This window comes from Megachile rotundata, chromosome 7 (genome assembly GCF_050947335.1).
Source record: "Megachile rotundata isolate GNS110a chromosome 7, iyMegRotu1, whole genome shotgun sequence".
NCBI lineage: Eukaryota > Metazoa > Arthropoda > Insecta > Hymenoptera > Megachilidae > Megachile > Megachile rotundata.
In genome coordinates this window covers 10,390,125-10,413,956 of record NC_134989.1, presented here as the reverse complement: position 1 = coordinate 10,413,956, position 23,832 = coordinate 10,390,125, and the positions used below count along the sequence as shown (strand labels likewise).

General features: G+C 36.5%; 3 protein-coding genes and 1 long non-coding RNA gene across 5 annotated transcripts in view; 1 reads left to right on the top strand and 3 right to left on the bottom strand.

Annotated features, from left to right (window-relative positions):
• The window catches only part of alpha-Man-Ia (alpha-Mannosidase class I a), a 627,691-nt gene that overhangs the window by 44,815 nt on the left and 559,044 nt on the right, over nucleotides 1–23,832 (bottom strand). The window lies entirely within an intron of this gene.
• On the bottom strand, nucleotides 1,758–3,701 carry LOC143264861 (uncharacterized). The gene is made up of 4 exons (XM_076533840.1): nucleotides 3,487–3,701; nucleotides 2,752–2,842; nucleotides 2,528–2,673; nucleotides 1,758–2,280 (listed from the first exon to the last, which is right to left on the bottom strand). Exons 1-4 carry the CDS (start codon nucleotides 3,495–3,497, stop codon nucleotides 2,091–2,093), a joined length of 438 nt encoding a protein of 145 aa, XP_076389955.1. The 5' UTR covers nucleotides 3,498–3,701; the 3' UTR covers nucleotides 1,758–2,090.
• On the top strand, nucleotides 4,878–22,265 carry LOC143264862 (uncharacterized). Its single transcript, XR_013038828.1, has 5 exons — nucleotides 4,878–4,994; nucleotides 13,195–13,387; nucleotides 13,870–13,939; nucleotides 14,121–14,325; nucleotides 21,681–22,265. It is a non-coding gene; the product is annotated as an uncharacterized LOC143264862 (long non-coding RNA).
• LOC143264860 (uncharacterized) lies at nucleotides 5,212–8,824 on the bottom strand. The gene is made up of 6 exons (XM_076533838.1): nucleotides 7,688–8,824; nucleotides 6,751–7,012; nucleotides 6,322–6,444; nucleotides 6,080–6,170; nucleotides 5,828–5,973; nucleotides 5,212–5,543 (listed from the first exon to the last, which is right to left on the bottom strand). Exons 1-6 carry the CDS (start codon nucleotides 7,857–7,859, stop codon nucleotides 5,342–5,344), a joined length of 996 nt encoding a protein of 331 aa, XP_076389953.1. The 5' UTR covers nucleotides 7,860–8,824; the 3' UTR covers nucleotides 5,212–5,341.

Sequence of the window (23,832 nt, the reverse complement as noted above, 5' to 3'; positions counted from 1 at the left end):
ATTCATCGACAGTAGATTCAGATACCTAAAACCTCATAGTTTGCAAATATAATTTATTACACAATTGTTGATACGAGACTACACCACATAGTAAGTGTGAGTCCATAAGGAAAATCACGATTTAAAAGATTAATGCAAATAAAGGCTAAGAACCCTGGTTTAAGCATTAAAATTATCGTACGCTGGAATTGATTAGTAAATGTACAAAAATAAAACTCATATACATAAAAGAAAGTATACTCACTGAAGCGCCATTTGATGTGTGGTAACACCACTAACGATGTTATTAATACTCTTATTACTTTTACTATCGCGTGGAAGGTGCGACAAATATGATTCCGCAAGAACGGCTTTTTGGTAATAATAACTAAATAACAATAGATCACAACATTATCAAAATATATAGTAGAGAACATCGTTTCATTTGATCAAGATAGAACGCACATTTTTATGAATAATATAAATAAATTATTTGTCGGTCTCACCTAGCAACTTCAAATAATCCGGCGATATGAGAGGCGATCATAATCATTAGTGATTCCGCACCCACAAAAATAGTTACGTCGATTATCACTACCGAGTACGACAGCAAATTACGGAGAATTGCATGTTGTTCTTGGTCAATTAAGAATTCGAAATCTATTGGAAACTTTACTGGGCGAGACTCATTACATGGTAAAATTTTGTCCATAATAATAGGTGATACATGGTATAGTGTCATCATACACACTGATGGATAACAAAAGGCTGCAACACTTAGGGCTGTATTAAAGCTGCTCACTTAATCGCTTTGAGAAATTTGAAATTTTCACGATTTTCCTTACCCGCAAATGTTAATATGAGACGATCTCCGTAAGAAGCGTGCATCTGCATGATTCGAAGTATGTCGTCATTATTCGAGTTCCAATGAAGCCTGATTCGATCTAGAAATCCTTTCACCTGGATTTTACAGTGAGATTCACATGAATGTTCAGTATACATCAATTCAATTTTCATACGCAACTTACATAATCAATATAGTACCAAGTTACGTGATATCTTATAAATGAGACCATTGCCATTGCAATAACTGATATTATCCTTACCACACGAAATAGATTCTTGTCTATAGTGGAAAAAGCTAAAAACTGTTGATAATATTATTTCAAGTAGTATTAGTCTTTGCATATACAGAACTTTCATATAACCATGTGTAAATTACTTCTTGAAAGCAACTGGAATATTTATACCTGAGCAATTATTGATATCCAAATAACGAAACTGATGATGCTATTATAACACAGTCGAAATTTGTTCCTTGTATAGGGCCAAAGACCTATAAGCGACGGAAAAAATGTACACCAGTTATAATGGTCATTGATTGCTGCCATCGAGTGCAGTGACTGAAACACTACTGATCTTCGAGTCACCAGTGCACCCTCCATTTCACTTCACCCTTCGTAGATATTACCTCTCCGAATAATTTTCAAGAAAAATATCGCAAAAATTCTTTCGATGCAACACAATGATCGACAGGTCGCACGTGTGAGAAATTATTTATTCATACGCTGGTAGGGTGCGAATAACGTGGCCGGTAGACGCAGCATGGTGGTGCTATAGTGTCATTAAAAAAATGATAGGGTAAAGAAAAACTAAGAGGCAAAAATTTTCTGAGCAAAGTTAATCTTTTATATTGTCACGCAATGCGAGCTTACGAGGAGGGATACTCTTCGATTTCTTTCAGTCAGTTTACGTCCGCCGAAGGAAGCAGTCCTCTTAAAATGTAAGCAAGTGTCTGAAGTGAATTGTTGGAATGGGAAAGGTGATCTAACTTTATATCGTATTACTACAATACTGACAATGCAGAAGGTGAATTGCATTTATAAAATGGAAGTAAACGAGGTAAGCAATCATCTTAGTCAATAAGATTTTTTATTTGATTCTTAATAGCCAAACAACAAACACCATCAGTTCGGTACGATAACACACCACAAAATAAAAAAACAACGAATTCATTCCATGAACGTTGTGCAACTCGTTCCTTCCAGACTTTTAGTTTAACAATCATCATTTCAAGGACAGTAGCACAGTAAAATAGGATACGGATGTTTTCAAAAGCTGAAAAGTGAGGATTCAATATAGAGTATTAAACAGAGCATTAAACATACCACTGCAAAACCATTGATTGACGGAGTATAGAGGCTTAGAAAGTTGAATGCCAAATCGTTGTTGCTATTCAATATGATCAGCTGTAACAATTTCTGAGTTGCTACAGATGTTTCGTACCAGTTGGTACTGTATCTGTAATTATAAACAATGATATATTGCTAAGTTAAACGAAAACTAGTACGACTTAAAAACTGTCAATTGAAAGATATTCCTTTTAATGGCCTATTAACATTGTAACTAAAATCTCAGGACAGATTGAAGAGTTACCAGCCGGAGTTAATGCAAACGAGAAGTCGTTCGTAATTAACACTTTGGTACTTGACAACCTACATTAAAAATTGCCAACGATTTCGTGCAAATAATATTCCAATACATTTACGTTGTTAAGGATATGCTGCGAGCACTGTCGATCATGTATTGAAATGCAAGGTTCACCCAGAACATGTATCCCAGTGTAGAAATTAGCAGTAAAACGGATAAAATTGTCTCTCTGATATCCGATGCTCGAAAAATCGTTTCAGACAGCTTTAATAAACAAAATAATTTTTTGAATACTTATTACGCAAAAATGAAATGATATGTCAAGTAATTTGGATTACTCACGCAAAAAAAATGACTAGTCAAAGCAATTACGCCCAATACGATGGAGGGAACGTACGATATTTTGCAGTGGTTGTTCAAGTCACATACTAACCTTCAAAGACATACGCATTCGGTTAAGTAAAGTTGCGATAAATACAGAAAACGTTCAGTTTAGACCAGGGCTCCTGAAGGGGTAGACATGGTCTATGGTAGATTATGGGGCCTATGGTGTAGGCATGGTCTTCTTTGAGAGCGAAAGTTTAGAGCAGGTTAGAAATTAAATCGATTGGGTGTTGATATCTAGACATTCGTTAACAGATGGAGGGAACTAAAATCCCATACATTGCAGATACAATTTATCAGTACAGTTGTTCATATGAGATATGTACGTCCAAAATCATGCAGTAAATATCAGAAAGAAAGTGCACTAAATTTAATTTATATGTAATAATAGCAATAATATTCCTTTCAAATATACAAGTGCAATCTAAAGAGTTGCAGGAACGCTGCAAGACGGAACTGAAGTTATAAAGACTCAATAATGATTACCATGCAAGTATTTTATTTCTTGCTTAATTTTTACGTTATTCACGAAAAATTATTAATATCTACTATAAAAGAAAATGTGAGGGCATCAATGAGGAAAACTATTCTATAAAGAATTATCGCAAAGAAAAGGCTACGGAACCCTGGTTTAAACATCGAGATTCCGCGCATCAAATATGTAAAAATAGTACTTGTAAAAAGAATACTCACTGAAGTACCATTCGATGTATAGTAACGCCACTAACGATGTAACTGATACTTTTGTTGCTAGTACAATCGCGGGTGAGACACAACGTAGATTCCGCAAGGACTGCTTTTTGGAAATAGTAACTGAGACCACAGTGTTATCAGAATAGGTTGCGAGCATCTTACGAATAATACACAGTTACTTAAAAACTAGTTTAACTACTAGGTTTATTTACTAGGTTTTACCTAGAAATTGTAAATAAAGCAGCGATATGCGAGGCGACCATAATTACTAGCGATTCAGCCCCAACAAATACATTGACGTCGACAATCAACGAGAAGTGTAACAGAAAAGTGCGGAGAACTGTATATTGTTCTTCGTCAATCAAAAATTCCATATCTACTGGAAACTTTACTGGGCGAGACTCATTAAATGGTAAAATTTGATCCATGATAATAGGGGAAACGTGGTATAGCATCATCATACAGTATGTTGGATAACAAAAGGCTGTAAAATGTATTTGCTGAATTACTTTTGGAATATCAAACTTTTGAAAATTTTCCTCACCCGCAAAAATTATTACGAAACGATCTCCGAAAGAGGCATGGTGTTGCATGATTCGAAGAATGTCATCATTATTCGAGTTCCAATGAAGCTTGATTTGATCTAGTAATTCTTTTACCTGTATTTTACAGTAAGGTTCATATGAACGTTTGGTAAACATTAATTCAATTTTCACACACAACTTACATAATCGATATAGTACCAAGTTACATGATATCTGATAAATGCGACCGTAGCCATTGATATTATGGAAATTATCCTTACCACACGAAATAGATTCTTGTCTACAGTGAGAAGAGCTAAAACCTGTTGATAATGTTAGCAATTTCAAATAGTATTAGTCTTTGCTACAGAACTTTCATGTGTGACTTAATTCTTGAAAGTAACTAGCATACCTGAGCAATTATAGATACCGAAATAAAGAGACTGACGATGCTATTATGACACAGACGAAATTTTTTCCTTGCGTATGGCCAAAGACCTACCAGCGACGGAAAAAATATACCCCAGTTATAATGGTCCTTGAATGCTGCCATCGAGCGCTGCGACTGAAACACTACTGATCTCAGAGTCACCAGTGCACCCTCCATTTCACTTCACCCTTCGTAGATATTACCTCTCCGAATAATTTTTAAGAAAAATATCGCAAAAATTCTTTCGATGCAACACAATGATCGACAGGTCGCACGTGTGAGAAATTATTTATTCATACGCTGGTAGGGTGCGAATAACGTGGCCGGTAGGCGCAGCATGGTGGTGCTATAGTGTCATTAAAAAAATGATAGGGTAAAGAAAAACTAAGAGACAAAAATTTTCTGAGGAAAGTTAATCTTTTATGTTGTCACGCAATACGAGCTTACGAGGAGGGATACTCTTCGATTTCTTTCAGTCAGTTTACGTCCACCGAAAGAAGAAGTCGTGTTAGCAGACAAGTGTTTGAAGCGAAATGCTGAGGTGACTGGTGAAGGTGATATAACTTTATATTATATTACAATAGTATTGACAATGCAGGAGATGATGAGATTCAATTACGAAATAAAAGCAAACGAGGTAATCAGCTTAGTAAAAAAGATTTGTTAGTTGACTCTTAAAAGTTATACACATCGTGCACAATGCACATCGTCAGAATGTTAAGGTTTGCAAGTGAGTTGTGATAGCACACCACAAAGTAACAGAACAATGAATTCATTTTAGAGATTTATTTTTTCTATGAACTTTACACAATTAGTCGCTCCTACCAGATTCTTAATTTATCGAAAAATTAGAAGATTTACTCCAATGACAGCAGCACCATAAAGTAGGATACAGATGTCTTTAAAAGCTGAAAAGTAAGGATTCAATATAGAATATTATATTGAATCCTAAACGGAGTATTAAACATACCACTGCAAAACCATTCGCTGAAGGAACATAAATGCTTAGAAACTTGAATGACAAATCTTTGTTGCTATATAATATGATCAGCTGTAACATTTTCTGTGTTGCTGTAGACGTTTCGTACCAGTTGGTATTGTACCTGTAATTATAGACAACGATGCATTGCTAAGTTGGACGAAAGCAGTACGATTTAAGAAGTGCAAGTTGTGAGAAAATCCAAATAACAGTTTATTGATATACTAAAGTAAGTATCGGGACGGATATTTAAAGAATCTACGGCTAGATAAATAGATAATAGACGAGAGAACCTAACAAATATTGGAATTAAATAGTATATTCTGTGCGAGTAGAACAATGTTAACATCGGAAAGAATACAAAAATTATATGGAAGAATTTTATGCATATTATTTCAACAAATTTACGTTAATAGAGATATGCTGTCCGCGCTGTCGATCATGTATTGAAATGCGATGTTCATCCAAAACATGTACCCCAGTGTAGAAGTGAGTAGCAACACGGATAAAATTGTCTCCCTGACATCTGATAAGTCACGCACAGTTTCAGATAGCTTTAACAAATAAAACAATTTTTTGAATTCTTACTATGCACGTACTTAAAAAATAAAATGATATCCATACCAAGTGATATGAAGGTAGACAACGAAAATTACTCACGCAAAACAAATGACTGCTCAAAGCAATTACGCCAAATAAAATGGCGGGAACGAACGATATTTTGCAGTGGTCGTTAAAGTCATGTACAAATCTTCAAAGACATACGCAATCGGTTAAGTAACATATCGTGGTAAATATACAATAGAAAAGGCTTGGTTTAGATCAGGGGTATCATATCATATGTCGGAATTGGTTAGTAAATATACAAAAATACTCATATACATGAAAGAATGTGTACTCACTGAAGTGCCATTCGATGTATAGCGACACCACTAATGATGTAACTGATGTTTTTATAGTTTATGCAATCGCGTGGAGGACACAACGCAGAGGACTCCTCAAGAATAGCTTTTTGGAAATGGTAACTAAGAAGGATGGATTATAGCATTATCAAAATAGATAGTAGAGGATAATGAGGACATGAGAATAATTTACTTAAATTAGTTACAGATATACAGTGCATAAAATCTTTCTATTATAGTACTAAAATAGCTGGTGAAAATATATATAGAAAAATGAATAATCTTGCGAATGGTACGAAAAACTGATCCTATGAAGATTACGAACCTCATCTACTTTAGGTAATCACGTCACATTTGAAATGTTCTGTAATATCTTTGAAGATCTTTCATTTTATGAATATATATAAATTATTTAAAAGTTGACCTTACCTAGCAATTTCAAATAAACCAGCGATATGCGAGACAATCAAAATTATTAGCGATTCTGCCCCAATAAATACAGTGACGTCGACTATTACTGCCAAGTATAACATGAAGGTGGTGAGATATGGACGCTCCTCATCGCCCAGGAAACTTTTATATTCTATCGGAAACCTTACTGGGCGGGACTCATTAATTGGTGAAATTTTGTCCATAACAATAGGAGAGACATGGTATATCATTATCATGCACACTGAAGGATAACAAAACCCTGTAAAACGTACTATGTATGAATTACTTCAATATCGAATTACACTACCGTCCATAAGTATCCGGACACTTGGTTTCGTTACACAAAACATAGTTGAGCTTTGTATGAAAGGTATTTAGGGTTATCATATCATTTGTAATAATTATTATTATCTTTTGTGAGGTGTCGTAACGTAATAGAATTAATTTTTAAGTACAAATTATACAATGAAAGTGTGAAAGTAAAATTCATGTCTAGAAGTACAAAGTCCAAATTTGTGAATCTAATGAAACGCTTTCGATTCTAAAAAAAATTTTAATTTCTACTGTGTTTCATTTCTAAGGTGCAGAACGTATTCAGAGGGTTTTTCGATATGTTTCAAGTGTTTGTAAACTGTTGGTAGATGTTTAGGTTCCTTTAATGGAGATAAGAATGGAGGTAACGCTACGCACTCGACAGTTTCGGTTTAGTTCGTCTGTAGCTTCTTTTCCATCGAGATATGAGTTCCAAACGAGAATTATCAATCGAAAAACGTTCCAGTATTCTAACCTTCGCAGAAAAAAAATCGATTTTAGTTACTGTTGCAGATACTTGAATAACTTTCATGCAACGCGAATGCATATTTCGCTTGTGTCCGGATACTTATGGACGGTAGTGTATGTATTACTTCACTATCACAATTTTCAAGATTCTCACCAGCAAAAATTATCACGAAACGCTCCCTGTAAGCAGCATGATGCTGCATGATTCGAAGTATGTTATCATTATTCGTGTTCCAGTGAAGGCTGATTTGATCTAGAAATCCTTTTACCTGTATTTTACAGTAAGATCCACATGTATGTTTCCTAAACATCAATTCAATTTTCATAAGCAACTTACATAATCGATGTAGTACCAAGTTACGTGATATCTGACAAATGCGACCATTGTCATTGCTATAACCGATATTAACCTTAGTAGGCGAAACAGATTCCCCCCGATAGTGGGAAAAGCTAAAAACTGTTGATAATATTATCTTCAAATAGTCTTTGCTACAGAACTTTCATGAATTAATTCTTGAAAGCAACCCTAAAGAATTTATACCTGGAAAATTAGAGATATCCAAATAATGGAACTAACGATACCATTATGCCAAAGTCGAAATTTCTTGCTTCTGTACGGCCAAAGTCCTATCAGCAACGGAAAAAACATACTCCAATTATATTGGCACTTCGATGCTGCCATCGCGCGCAGTGAAATACTACTGATTTCAGAGTCACCGGTGCACCCTCCATTTCACCTCATTTCTCAAATATTTTACCTCTTCGAGCAATTTTTAAGAAAAATTGTTTGGTCGCGGCAAAATGATTGACAGTCTGCACTGTTTGGAGATTAGTTATTCATCTTTAGGTAGGGTGAAATCGATCGATAGGTATAACCCGTCTGCGTGTGATGGGTTATTAAAAAGATTAGGGGGTGCAGGAAACGGTGAGAGAAGAAATTTTTCCTACTAATATTAAAGTTTTATATTTTTTATAATTTATATGTGTGTGTACGTTCACAAATGATATTCATCGATCGTTCTCAGTTGTTTTCTTGGGAGGTGGGACATGTGTTTAGAGGCAGACGAGTGTCAGCAGTGGTACGTTAAGGTACGTTAGGGTGGATAGAGGTTGTGATAGACCTTTTGTTGTAACTTTGCTTCCAGTACTAAATTTGGTAGCTTTCTTCTGTACGTGAATAAGTTGATATAGTAAAGTGTGATAGTAAGAAACTTATGTCTGCTGCTGAAAAGTGTAGAACAAAGTAAACTAGAGAATTTATATCATAGACTTATATGTGATAATAGATACTATATCAGTGATTTCTATACTTAAAAATCTAAGAATACAGGAATTATTAAGGATTTATTATTTGTGAGTTTGACATCTAGAGTTTTGAATTTCCAAATCTCCAAATGACTCACAGTCTCTAAATTTCCAAATCCTCAAATTCCCAAATTTGCAAATTTCCAAATCCCTAAATTTCCAAATTCTCAAATTCTGAAATTTGCAAACCCCCAAATTCTCAACGACCCCAAATTTTCAAGTATCCAAATTCTCAACCCTTCTAAATTCTCAAACCTCCGAATTCTCAAACCTCCATATTCTCAAATCCCCCAATTCTCAAATTTCCAAATCCCCAAATCCTCAAAAATTCTCAAATTTCCAAATTCTCAAATTCCCCAATTCTCAAATTTCCAAATTCTCAAATCCCCAAATTCTCAAATCCCCCAATTCTCAAATCCCCAAATTCCCAAATCCTCCAAAATTCTCAAATCTCCAAATTCTCAAATCCCCAAATTCTCAAATCCCCAAATTCTCAAATCCCCAAATTCCCAAATCCTCCAAATCCCCAAATTCTCCAAAATTTTCAAATCCCCAAATTCTTAAATTTCCAAATCGTCAACTTCCGAAATTCCCAACTCCCTAACCCATCCCAAGAATCAAAGTATACAAGAATTATTTAAAATTTATTATTCTCCCATATGAATCAAAATCTATACTCACAGAAGCATCCTAAATCACATCAGTACATCATAATCTCATTTTAACATGGGTGCCCTATTAACCACCCTTAAACTAACTTACCCGTATTCCTTGCAACCAAAAACTAATTTTAATCATTATTTCATCGGTATAGAAAGTAACATTGTTTCCCTCCCTATAAAATCATGAAAAGAAAGACACGTAGTATACCCCTACGTAGTTTTCCCGCGTAATATTGCTGCACTTACGTTCGAACATCTTAGACGCAAAACAGATGGCCTTTTACAGCGTTATGGAAATTTAATGTCGTTCAACTTCCCGTCTATGTCTCGTTGTTTTATGCCCCGAACCCAGCTCCCTCTATCGCTGTATTTTGCTCGCTCATTGTAGTCTCGCGCAACAAGTTGTTTCCCGACGCGAACAGTCTGCGCGAGGAATCCGCTTCAAATAGCGTTCCGCTCGGAACAATACGCCCCGGGCATATGAGGGATGATTAGCGAAAGAGTATTGTCTCTTTCATTGAGAACGTTGTTTGTCTTGTGATTTCGTTCGAAATTACTGCGGAGCTCGCGAGATGTGGGGTGAAATGGCGTGTACTGTAGACTCATATGTACACACATATGTGTCTGAAGTTGATATATTTTTAGACTTCGAGGGTTGAAATTTTAAATTATGGAAATTAGAGAATTTTAAATTATGGAAATTAGAGAATTTTAAATTATGGAAATTGGAGAATTTTCAACTAAAGAAATTATAGAATTTTTAATAATAGAAATTTTAGAATTTTCAACTAAAGAAATTATAGAATTTTTAATAATTGAAATTTTAGAATTTTAAATTATAGAAATTATAGAATTTTTAATAATAGAAATTTTAGAATTTTCAACTAAAGAAATTATAGAATTTTTAATAATAGAAATTTTAGAATTTTAAATGATAGAAATTAAAGAATTTTAGATCATAGAAATTAGAGAATTTTCAAGTAAAGAAATTATAGAATTTTTAATAATAGATATTAGAAAATTTTACGTTATAGAAATTGGAGAATTTTAAATTATGTAAATTTTAAGAATATAAGAGTTATAGAACTTACAAATTCGAGCATTTAGAAATTGCAAATTTTGGAACTTTGAAGCTTGGAAGTCTTAAATATTCAAAGCTGAAAAATTTGTAATTTTACTGAAGAATTATTATTAAACGAACAACTATTATTAAAAGAACTACGAAGAACTATTATTAAAATACAAAATTCTGATCAAATAAACGATTACAATGGAATGAACGAATACAGAATTATAATTAAATGAACAAATGCAAAATTATAATTGAATGAGAAAATGAAGAGATAAATTTAACCTAACCTATAAAATTACACTTTTAATCCAAATAACACAACTTTTTACATATAAATATTTACATAATGCATGTATTTTTTATATAAGCGTTATCGTAGAGAAACCCTTTAAGGATGTTACAAGTTTACCATCTGGTTCAAGCACGTGTTCCTTATTGGTTTTCCGCATAAAGACTAATAACAATTTAGGTAGAGAAATGGCACGGCGCCACGTGTTCATACACCCTTATTCTATTAAGTGATATACACAACCCGGGAACCATAAATTTCACCAGAAATACCACCTGCAGTCTCCCGCATAATCACCTAAATAAATATTTCATGCTATTATATCATTTCTCATTCTCAATATTTTGTTTTACACCGCAATTTTAAATACACATATTTTCCATTCTTTCGTTATTATTTTCGCTTTTTATTCATTTATCACGGTTAAATGGTCATTTTTAACAGCTTTTTATACATACATCTTTTCTGTCCCTTCGTTATTCTCCCTTTTTTTACTTTTTATTAATTTATCATGGTTTATTGTACATTTTTAACAGAGTTTTTTCAGAAACATTCACTATTTGCTCAAATTTTAATTTGAAGCTCCTGGTTGTGCAATTTTTAAATTTAAAGGTTGTTTCAAATATTCAAAAAATTCGAAAACTTCAAAAATGTCTCAAGTTACAAAAGTCTCGAAAATCTAAAAAATCTGAAAAATTTCACAAATGAAATTCCAAAAATGTATTAAAATATTTAACTCGTATTAAAATAATTTATCATTTATTAGTATTTTTCATAAAACTTGCAAGAGGTAAAATCTGCAACTGACCTACAAGTATTTCAAAATGCATAAATTAAGATATTAAACAACAAAAATTCGCAAAATATTTAATTAATATCCAGTAAAATTTATATTTACATGTTTTCATCCAAGGAATAAAAGTTATGAGATAATGCTCTTCCATCAAGAGTCCTTGCGCTACCATTTTGTTCTTCGATTCGAAAAAATCGTTACGCAGAAAGCGGTAGGTGTTTGTTGAAATAATAAGACGGCTGAATGATATTCATAAACGAAGTTCGATTCATTGATACGAGTGCATGCGCGGTGACTCACAGTGTGTTTCACAGTGAGTCACGCGTGTTGATGTTGATGACATGCATGCATTGTTGAGACGAGAGCTGAAAAGATCATTGTATAGGGACAATGAACGATTTCTATTCGTCGAATGTCTTTGAGGAAGGATTTTAATAAAGGAATACGTTGTCTAAGAATAATAGCGGACAAAAGGCGAGGATCTTCATTGAAGTCAGAAGGCAAAATATTCTACAAAGCCGTGAAAACCGAATCTTAAAACTTATGAATATAAAGTAAAATAAAAATCATAAGAATTGTTAAGACAATATACGCAGATTTTTATATTTTATTAAAATAACCTCCGGATTATATTTTGTTCATGAATTTTTAACGAGATTTCATTTTTTCAATGCTTCGTCCTCGATTTGTATTAATCTTTGTACAAACATTTCTCGCAGGATTTCGCATTTATGGAACGAATATTTCATTTAAATCCGATCAAATTTTATGAGAATTATAGAGTCACGTTTTAATATAAAACTCTGCAAATATTTTATTTATGAAACTGTAATAAAACAAATACACGCGTTAAATGGACAACGATTTAACGGGAATTTCGTAGCATGAAAGGTGTAACGTTATTTGACGACACGAAAGTGCATCAAGTTAAAGTATAATATTTAACAAACAGGATTACGTAAACAATGAATCAACATTTTTAATAAAATGGACGTGAATGCATTCGTATCGAGAATTCAATGAATTCGACGTGCATCATCGAGCTTAATAATATTTTTATGTGTAGCATGAAAAGAGCAAACAAATTATAAAATCCCGCACGATGTGATAAAAATCAGGAAGTCCACAATATGGGATGTGAATGAATGGAAATGGAATATTCGTTAATGGAGAACAAGCTGAAAAACAGCTAATTCACAGACATTTATTTCGACAAAATATCAGCCATTTTGTATTTAAATATTTCGGGGAAATATTTTTATATGTATAGTCATTTTTATTATTTAAGCTGCGTAAACGATATATAGCTAGAAGGATTTAGAAATACACTAAATCTCAAGATATAGGGATTTAGAAATCTGGGCACATAACGATATCCCAGACTATCCGCCATTTTGTGATCGATCATTTGTCACCGAACCCGACAACGTCGATCCTGATCAACGTTAACCACATTAATAGTGAATATCAATTCCCATTGCCAAACAGATCAAAAGCATATCAACTAACAAGATAATTAAATTGTTTTCTGTTATTCCAGAAGTGACAAGCTAATTCCACCTCGGCAAACCGTTACGGAAGCGAGCAGGAATCAGGAGCGGCGTTCATATAAGAAAAATGTTAATCGAAAGCTCCAGGTACGGCGAGCACAGAGTTGCTTCGAGCGGTTCGGTTGTTTTAACGGCGAAGCAGCGTAACGGAGCCCAACTCGGTGATTTATGCGCCGTTTCGAGGTGAGCAATCGCAAAATTGCTAGTCGCTAGGACCCCGACCGGCATAACTGATTGCTCGAAGCGTTACGGTATCCCTCTGATGTCCTTCCTTCCTTCCTAAGTCTACCTATCTACAATACCGGTCAAAAGTACGGGATCGTTGGTCTATAATGATGTAGAGCGAGATTCCTTGAGGTATTTAATCGTTTGGTAGATAACGGGTGGGTATTTAACAGCTGGGTATGTAAAGGTTAGATATCGGGCGGCTAGATATGTAGTGGTAAGATATTTAGTGGTTTGACATCTAACGGTTATCTAAATGTTAGGTTAGTAGTTGATCGTCAGATATCTAAGGATTAGATATCTAATGATAAGATATCTAACGGCTAGATATCGAACGGCTAGGTATCTAACGGCTAGCTATCTAACGGCTAGCTATCTAACGGCTAGATATCTAACGGCTAGATATCTAGTGCTAAGATTTGTAATGACTTGACATTTAGGTTTTGCAGATTCACACAAAGACCCAAGTGGGGTAACTAATGGTCAACACAACTTTCATGGACACTGAAGGTATGCAATCACAAGTTTATGACAGTACTAAAAAATCTGAAACTTCTATAATTATAAAATTCTAAATTATCAAAATTCTCAGATCTCACTATCGCAATCGACGAATTACAGTATTTATTGCTTTATGTGATCTACTAAAAATTTGGAATGAAATGTTCATACATATACTTTTGGTTGGCAGTGTATATCCACCCACGTACCTACTGAACTTCTATTCGATGATCGCTTAGACACCGATTCGTGTGGGCACGAGATCGTGAACATCGATTTGTGGCTTGTTCGATCGACAATGCACGGTGTAACGGGCTTCTCGATTCTTCTGTTATTGCAGGAAGTTCACTGAAGACCTCTCTAGGGGTTCTATACTCATCTCGGGGAAAATTATGGTAAGATATGTATTGCTTAACTCGTTAGAACTTAAAACTGCGTCTGAATATTTTGTACAAATATTTATTTCCTTTATTATTTTATTATTTCAAGCTTTAACTAAGGACATGTACTTAATACAGTTAATTACTTAACTAGCCTTATTATCATTATGAAACTTATATAAATCAGTGAGTAAACATGGTTGCCTCTGGGGCTCCATATAAAATTGTGTCCACTTCGATAGTTAAATCAATTATTACCATTTAATAAATTCATCTTATTTCTTATTAAATATGTAACTTATTATTTATAATATAAAATACTATATTCAAAAAATAATAAACATCTACATATTTCATAACAATTTATGGATCAATATTAGAATGCAAGATAAATAAAAGGAACATGCAAGACACATGATTTATAATAACGTATATGTCACTTATTCTTGTTTGATAAATTGTGGTGGCACTGTCAGGCTTTAAAGGCGAATGAATCGACGAGAGTAGGCGTATTGATATTGATACTGAATCACAAGGATGCAAGAAACCTTAGGTAGGATCAATAGAGTCTGATCCTTTGTGTTTACACGACCAAAGGATGTCATCTTTCTTCTTAACGACCGGTCGATTGTTGTTTCCACCGTGAACCATGATGTTTTCATTCCATGCACGTGGTACAGTTAAAGAATTACCGAATTTCCGGTTTGAATTAAGGATATTCAGTCATCTTCATCGATCTTTATCTCATTTTTATAATCAAACGACTTTACTTTAAGAAGGTATCTTTTAATACTTGTAGATATAAGTTCAAACTTGGAAATACAATATGACTGTAATGACAAGATGGCTGATTAATGGCAAACAATATGGCCGACTCGCGGTAAATACAATATGGCTGACTTTCAAATACAGTATGACGTATTGTAAGTTTATGAATATGTAAATATATTTATTTTCTGATTATTTTAAAAACAATATGCACCTAAAATAATATGAATAATACAAGATAACTACATTAAGTATTAAATATTTAAATCCGTCTTCTTAAAGTCCAAAGTAAGATTGTTTAAAATTAGCACAACCATTCTACCCATAAGTGGTACAGTTCCACAAACGGACTTATTAACAAACATCTGAAAGGATTTCACGTTGTATTCAAGGCACATAAAAGACTATCGAAAGGTAGCTTAATTCCGATCGACCAAAGACCCCGTTCGAAAAAAACAGATTCGTCAAGCGTCTTCAATAATGATTGTTCATTAAGTCCCGCGCTCATTACGCGGATTATCGTCCGGTTAATTTGAGAACATAAACGAAACCGACTCGCAATTTCGCCGACCGTTTCGAATCACGTTTGATGAGGGATTTTAAGGATTGGCTTGATTAAAAGTACGCGAGGAAGAAGGGATTAGTAGCCGATGAGCTGGAACGATCGCGAAAGTCCGGTAATACGCGTAAAAGTGCACACAACGACTTCTGTAATTACAGTGTCAGGTATAAGAATGTTATGCTGTGATGTTTACAGGGTTTCATAACTTGCATGATTAGAGTGCCCAGCCGACCCGGTAAGCATGGCCAGTCTGCATTTGACGTGATCCTGATTAACCTTTTCACCGTCTGATAAATACCTTTCCATCGCACGCTGAGCAATCAGAGTTTCGGAGGCGATGGCTTCGAGTTTGATGCGTCTCGAATCGATCTACTGATGCCGAGATACTGAACAATGTTCATTTTACATTGGACTGTTGGAAATTTGCGAATGTAGATGGATGGACTGATTTAAATAGAGAGGGATGGTGGAATTCTAGGATTTTTTGGGGATTATTGGGATATGGGGACGTGGAGATATGGGGACGTGGAGATATAGGGACGTGGAGATATGGGGACGTGGAGATATGGGGCTGTGGAGATATAGGGACGTGGAGATATGGAGACGTGGAGATATGGGGACGTGGAGATATAGGGACGTGGAGATATGGGGACGTGGAGATATGGGGACGTGGAGATATAGGGACGTGGAGATATGGGGATATGGAGATATGGGGACATGGAGATATGGGGACGTGGAGATATGGGAACGTGGAGATATGGAGACGTGGAGATATAGGGACGTGGAGATATGGGGACGTGGAGATATGGGAACGTGGAGATATGGGGACGTGGAGATATGGGAGCGTGGAGATATGGGGACGTGGAGATATGGGAACGTGGAGATATGGGGATATGGAGATATGGGGACGTGAAAATATGGGGTCGTACAGATATTGGGACATAGGGATATGGAGACGTGGAGATATGGGGACGTGGAGATATGGGGACGTGGAGATATGGGGACGTGGAGATATGGGGACGTGAAGATATAGGAACGTGAAGATATGGGGACGTAAGGATATGGGAATGTGGAGATATGGGGACGTGGAGATATGGGAACGTGGAGATATGGGAACGTGGAGATATGGGAACGTGGAGATATGGGAACGTGGAGATATGGGGGCGTGGAGATATGGGGACGTGGAGATATAGGGACGTGGAGGTATGAGGACGTACAGTTATTGGGACGTAGGGATATCGGGACCTAGGGATGTGGGGACGTGGAGATATGGGGACGTAGAGATATAGGGATGTAGAATTATCGGAACGTACAATTATCGGGACGTACAGTTATCGGGTCGTAGGGATATCGGAACGTAGAGATATCGAGATGTAGGGATATGGGGACGTAGAGATATGAGGACGTAGAGTTATTGGAACGTACAATTATCGAGACATACAGTTATCGGGACGTACAGTTACCGGGACGTACAATTATCAGGACGTATAGTTATCGGAACGTACAGTTATCGGGACATCGTGCTATCGGTATATAGAATGTCAGGACGTACAATTATCAGGATGCAGAGATACTGGGATATAGGATATCGAAATGTAGAATATCGAAACGTAGGTATATGGGAGGTAGATATCACATATGGCAGCGCAGGGATATGTGGATGTAGGTATATAGGGACGTAGAGATATGCGTTACGTAGGAGTAGGACGTAAGGATATCAAAGTACAGAATACCGGGCCATAGAATGTAAGAATACAGAATATAATCTAAAACTTGAAAATTTGTATAATTAAAGATCCATAAAATTAAAAATACAAAATTCCAAAAATGCAAGACTTAAAAATTAAGAAATCTGAAAACTGAAAACAGTATAAATGAAAAGATGTAACAATTCAGAGATACGAAACAGTTAAATGTCTAAAACACAAGTAATTCGAAAATTCAAACCGCGAGAAGCGTAAAAGCAGCGAACATACAGAAACTAGCATCAAAATGAACGCAAACGAACAAGGAAGCGTTTGACGATGAAGGTGTTTAAAATATAATAATCTTCACAAAGGAAGAGCTCAGCATACTCGGTAATTTCATATGCGTTTTCGAGAAACGATTCGTATAGTCTGGCTGAAGGCAACAAGGTCGACGTTCAATGGCAGTAGGTGTCTCAGGAGGCCGACAAATAAAGCAAAATGTTAGGGCAAAGGCGTGCCCCAGCCACGGTTGGTCACAAAGGCGCCGAAAACGGAAAGGGACTTCATTAAAAATGCACCAGCAACGTCGGTGCGAGCACTGTCTCCAGAAACAATGCGTGCACGAAATATGCGTCAAGAGAAACGAACACACGAATTCAGTGGGGTAACTGTTGTTGCGAAAAGTGTTTATAAAAAATGCATTTAATTTGAAAATAACGCACGCGGGAACGGTGATAATTCTTTCAAACGTCAGACACACGTGCAAATTTACTACGCTAGTCACAAATTTTACGCTCGGTATTTCTAGACTTTTATAAAGGTACATCAAATAGGAGGCACGTTTTAGAATCGTAGAGTAGAGTTTCAAATTTGTTCATTTTTAGGGTGGGTTGTATTTCATTTGGGTTATGTTTTTGGGTTGGAAATGTGGGTTTGTGGAGTGGTAGGTATTTTATATTTGGAAGTTCTAAATTCCTAACTCACAAAATTTCCAAATTACCAAATTCCCCACGCCTCAAATTTTCAAATCCCCAAATTCTTAACTTTCCAAATTCCCAACTTCTCAAATTCCCAACTCCTCAAATTCGCAACTCCTCAAATTCCTAACTCTCCAAATTCCCAACTCCTCAAATTCCCAACTTCTCAAATTCCCAACTCCTCAAATCCCCAACTCTCCAAATTCCCAACTCCTCAAATTCCCAACTCTTCAAATTCCTAACTCTCCAAATTCCCAATTCCTCCAATTCCCAACTCCTCAAATTCCAAACTTCTCAAATTCCCAACTCCTCTAATTCCCAACTTCTCAAATTCCCAACTCCTCAAATTCCCAACTCCTCAAATTCCTAACTCTCCAAATTCCCAACTCCTCAAATTCCCAACTTCTCAAATTCCCAACTCCTCAAATCCCCAACTCTCCAAATTCCCAACTCCTCAAATTCCCAACTCCTCAAATTCCAAACTTCTCAAATTCCCAACTCCTCTAATTCCCAACTTCTCAAATTCCCAACTCCTCAAATTCCCAACTCCTCAAATTCCTAACTCTCCAAATTCCCAACTCCTCAAATTCCAAACTTCTCAAATTCCCAACTCCTCTAATTCCCAACTTCTCAAATTCCCAACTCCTCAAATTCCCAACTCCTCAAATTCCTAACTCTCCAAATTCCCAACTCCTCAAATTCCCAACTTCTCAAATTCCCAACTCCTCAAATCCCCAACTCTCCAAATTCCCAACTCCTCAAATTCCCAACTCCTCAAATTCCAAACTTCTCAAATTCCCAACTCCTCTAATTCCCAACTTCTCAAATTCCCAACTCCTCAAATTCCCAACTCCTCAAATTCCTAACTCTCCAAATTCCCAACTCCTCAAATTCCAAACTTCTCAAATTCCCAACTCCTCTAATTCCCAACTTCTCAAATTCCCAACTCCTCAAATTCCCAACTCCTCAAATTCCTAACTCTCCAAATTCCCAACTCCTCAAATTCCCAACTTCTCAAATTCCCAACTCCTCAAATCCCCAACTCTCCAAATTCCCAACTCCTCAAATTCCCAACTCCTCAAATTCCAAACTTCTCAAATTCCCAACTCCTCTAATTCCCAACTTCTCAAATTCCCAACTCCTCAAATCCCCAACTCTCCAAATTCCCAACTCCTCAAATTTCCAACTTCTCAAATTCCCAACTCCTCAAATTCCCAACTTCTCAAATTCCCAACTCCTCAAATCCCCAACTCTCCAAATTCCCAACTCCTCAAATTCCCAACTCCTCAAATTCCAAACTTCTCAAATTCCCAACTCCTCTAATTCCCAACTTCTCAAATTCCCAACTCCTCAAATTCCCAACTCCTCAAATTCCTAACTCTCCAAATTCCCAACTCCTCAAATTCCAAACTTCTCAAATTCCCAACTCCTCTAATTCCCAACTTCTCAAATTCCCAACTCCTCAAATTCCCAACTCCTCAAATTCCCAACTTCTCAAATTCCCAACTCCTCAAATCCCCAACTCTCCAAATTCCCAACTCCTCAAATTCCCAACTCCTCAAATTCCAAACTTCTCAAATTCCCAACTCCTCTAATTCCCAACTTCTCAAATTCCCAACTCCTCAAATCCCCAACTCTCCAAATTCCCAACTCCTCAAATTTCCAACTTCTCAAATTCCCAACTCCTCAAATTCCCAACTCTCCAAATTCCCAACTCCTCAAATTCCCATCTCTCAAATTCCCATCTCTCAAATCCCCAAATTCCTAAATCCCCACCTCTCTAAATCCCCAAATCTACTCCCAAAATCCCCATCTCCCAATCCATCCCAAAATCCCTAAAATCCCAAAATCTCAATATCTCAACTAATTATAGTCCACCTCCCACCTCCTCCTCTCCAGCCACTCCCCTACAAAGAAGCCCATCCAGAACCAGTTGCCCAAGGCCATCTCCGAAGTCCCTATTCCGCAATTTCACCGAAACCTGGTTCGAATAGCAAGAAATACCATGCAGCAATAAGTAAGCATTAATAGGTCCTCTACACCGAATTCGGCGTGCACCACCCATTTCGAGGCTAGCGCATAATGCGAGGCAGTTTTTCGTTTTAACCCACGGGTCCAGTTTAGGCCCCGTGCAGCTTCCTCTTTGAATTTATCGGCTATCCGAATCGCGAACCAGTCCATATAACCCGTTCGCGATCGGTTCCCACCTCGCACGCTGGTCCCCTTCCACCCCCGTCCTCCCCCGATCCACGCACTGTTTTCATTCTTTTATAAATCTTGCAGAAGGTAATATATATCGGTGCACCGGTGTATTCACTCGCTGCCGCGTTTTATGCGTATCCCTCCTTTTTGCATACGCGCCGCATTGAAATTGATTTCGGCCGGAACGGCCGACAGGGTGCGCCTGGACCGCCACCGGAAGATTAATACCCGCAAACAGAGACTCTTTCGTTCGGGTTTTTTAATCCGGTTGCTCGTTATTCGTTACCCGTGGAAAAGTGTCGTGGACGCTTCGATTCGGTGAGGGTATTATCGGACGGGACGTTAGGAGGATCTTAGGAGGACTCCGAGAAGGATCTTCAAATTGAGTTTGTTTAGGAACTGTTGGGTGATGGAAGATTCATTTTGATAGTTTGTAGGTTTGGTAAATGACTTGTTGAAGGATCATTTTATCTGTTGAAGATCGTTTTATGTATTAGTTTTTGGGTAGCTGAGGGATTGTGGTATTTGGGAAATTATAGGAAGGTTCCGAATCTGCAAGTTTCCTTAAGTTTCAGTTTTGTACAGTTACAGAATTCTTCAGATATCTTATAAGGATGTTATTAAGATGATTTTTAATTCGCTTGCTCGTTATTCGTAACCTGTGGAAAAATGTCTTGGACTCTTCGATTCGGTGATCTGACGAGATATTATCGAACGGGGCGTTAGGAGGACTCCGAGAAGGATCTTCAAATTGAGTTTGTTTGGGAACTGTTGGGAGTGCAAGATTAATTTGGATACTTTGTAGGTTTGGTAAATGACTAGTTAAAAGATCATTTTATCTGTTGAAAGATCGTTTTATGTACTGGTTTTTGAATAAATGAAAGTTTGTGGCATTTGGGAAATTATAGGAAGGTTCTGAATCTGCAAGTTTCCTTAATTTTCACTTTTTTGTAGTTACAAAATTCTTCATGTGCCTCATAAGAATGTTATTAAGATAATTATAAGGATGTTTAAATTTTTCCTTGATCAAGCAAACCATCCGCATAAAAAAAAGCAGTATTATATCTGAACTTACACATTTATCTAATATTTATCTCGTATCGATCCGCGATTGAAATTATAACCGAGCAGACGCTATCGAATATCTATTAATACCGTTTTATTCGTTCGTAGGTAATATTTCTACGTATTAAGGTACGGTAACTAGAAGATACTGCAGGAAGAATGGTAAGCGAACTGTACAGGTGTGAAATAGTAACGGGGAAATTCTGGCAAGAGCAATGGAGCAGTTTCCGCGCACGAGTTTGCAGTGCGGTGAAGTGACTAATACGAGAAGTTATCCGTTTAGGAATCCACGATAAATAGTTGAGGTTGGCAGAGACCAGGGAAATGTTTGATGTCCTATTATCCATGCCAGGAATCGAAATCCACCGGGAATGTTCCTTGAAGGAGCCAAATATTTGAACGGACTCGTCTTCTCTCGATGGCGGCTCGACGCTGTCGCTGAAATTTCACCGTGCGATAATATTTAACGAACGAATGAAAATCTCGATAACGTTCATAGGTATTCCAAACAGTTCCATTCGTTCTTGATAAAATCCATTTTATCCGGATGTATATCAACCTTATAATCCAATTAATTGCGCTGATAACAATGCCCGTTCGAACGGCTGTTTTGTCTTAATTGTCGGGTAGGAAATATTGAATGTTTGGAGAGCGTACATACCTTTTTTATTTATCTTAAATTATGGTTTTTTGTTACGGTTTATTTATCGCTTATATTGTAATATTACATTGTTAGTAAAATTTTGATTATTTGTCATGATCCATTAAATAATATTGCAGGTATATAGTAACTTTAGAACAACCTTCAGGATTTCTAGGATTTTTAGGAATTTATAGGGTTTTCTAGGGATTGTTAGGCACTTCGAGGGACTTCAAGAGGCTTGTAGGAACTCCTAGGGACTTTTAGGGGTTGATAGGTACTTCAAGAGACTTCTAGGAACTCCTAGGGGTTGATAAAAAATTCTAGAGACTTTTAGGCACTTCTAGGGACTTCTAGGTATTTCTGAAAATTTCCAGTAGATTCTAGCGATTGCCCTAGGGATTTTCAGCTGTTGTTCGGGACTTGTAAGCGTTCATCACTATTTCTAAGAATTTCTAGTGAATGCTAGGGACTATTAGAAACTCCTAGATTTGCCCGAGGACTCTAGGGGTCTCTAGAAATTTCTAGGGAATTCCAGAAACTTTTAGGTAGTTGTAGAATTTCTAAGAGATTTTTTAATCTGAAAATTTCTGAGTTTAGATATTTTTTAAGTTGAAAATTTGACACCTAAAAATTTGGAATTTGAAAAATTGAGAAATTGAAAAATTGAAAAATTGAAAAATTGAAAAAGTGAAAAATTGAAAAATTGAAAAATTGAAAAATTGAAAAATTGAAAAATTGAAAAATTGAAAAATTGAAAAATTGAAAAATTGAAAAATTGAAAAATTGAAAAATTGAAAAATTGAGAAATTGAAAGATTGAAAAATTGAATATTTCAGGAATTCCAAACTTGAATAGTTCAAGAATTCGTAAAATCGGGATTTTATCGAATATTTCCAAGCTCCCGAATTCGAAAGTTTGCAACCAGAAAATCTGAAAATTATCCAACAATTTTCGCGACTAATTCCGCGCGAGTACCAATTCTCCCTCAGCCGATTCCCGTAAAGAGAATAATTATTTCATAATGCCCCATAAATCGTCCGGCTTGGCTCGCGCGAGGTAGGCAGGAACGTTTCCACGACGAGCGTGGTCGCCGGTTAATACGACAAGTTATCCACTTAGGAATACGCCCTAATACCGCGTGGGTGTAGCAGGCACGGGCGGGCCAGGATAACCGGGAGTTTTCGGGGCGCAGAAGTAACAGGACTGTTACACCAAGTTCGGTATAAACCGAGGTAAGTTTGCTGGCTGGCGAGGACCCGGTGTCTAGCGACGAAAACACTCGGACAAACTTTACCACCCCCCTTGTTCACCGCCCCCTTCAAGATCAGGCTGGCATACTGATTTACATAACGATTAAGTTAATTAACGAGCTCCAACGGTGGATTGTTAATTCCGGACACGGAAGGACGCGTCGCATTGGTCCCGTGGTGTTCGTCTACGTAGCGAGAATTATTAGAGGACATCTTGTGCGGTTTGCTTGGTTCGGACGAACAAGTTCGAATCGATGTTGGGTGTCTTTGGGAAAATTAAACGAAGTTTTGGTCGGTTATGATGTTGGTTGACACGTGATCGTGCATTGGTGCAATTGATGAAGTGGTGGTATGGTGATGTGGTATA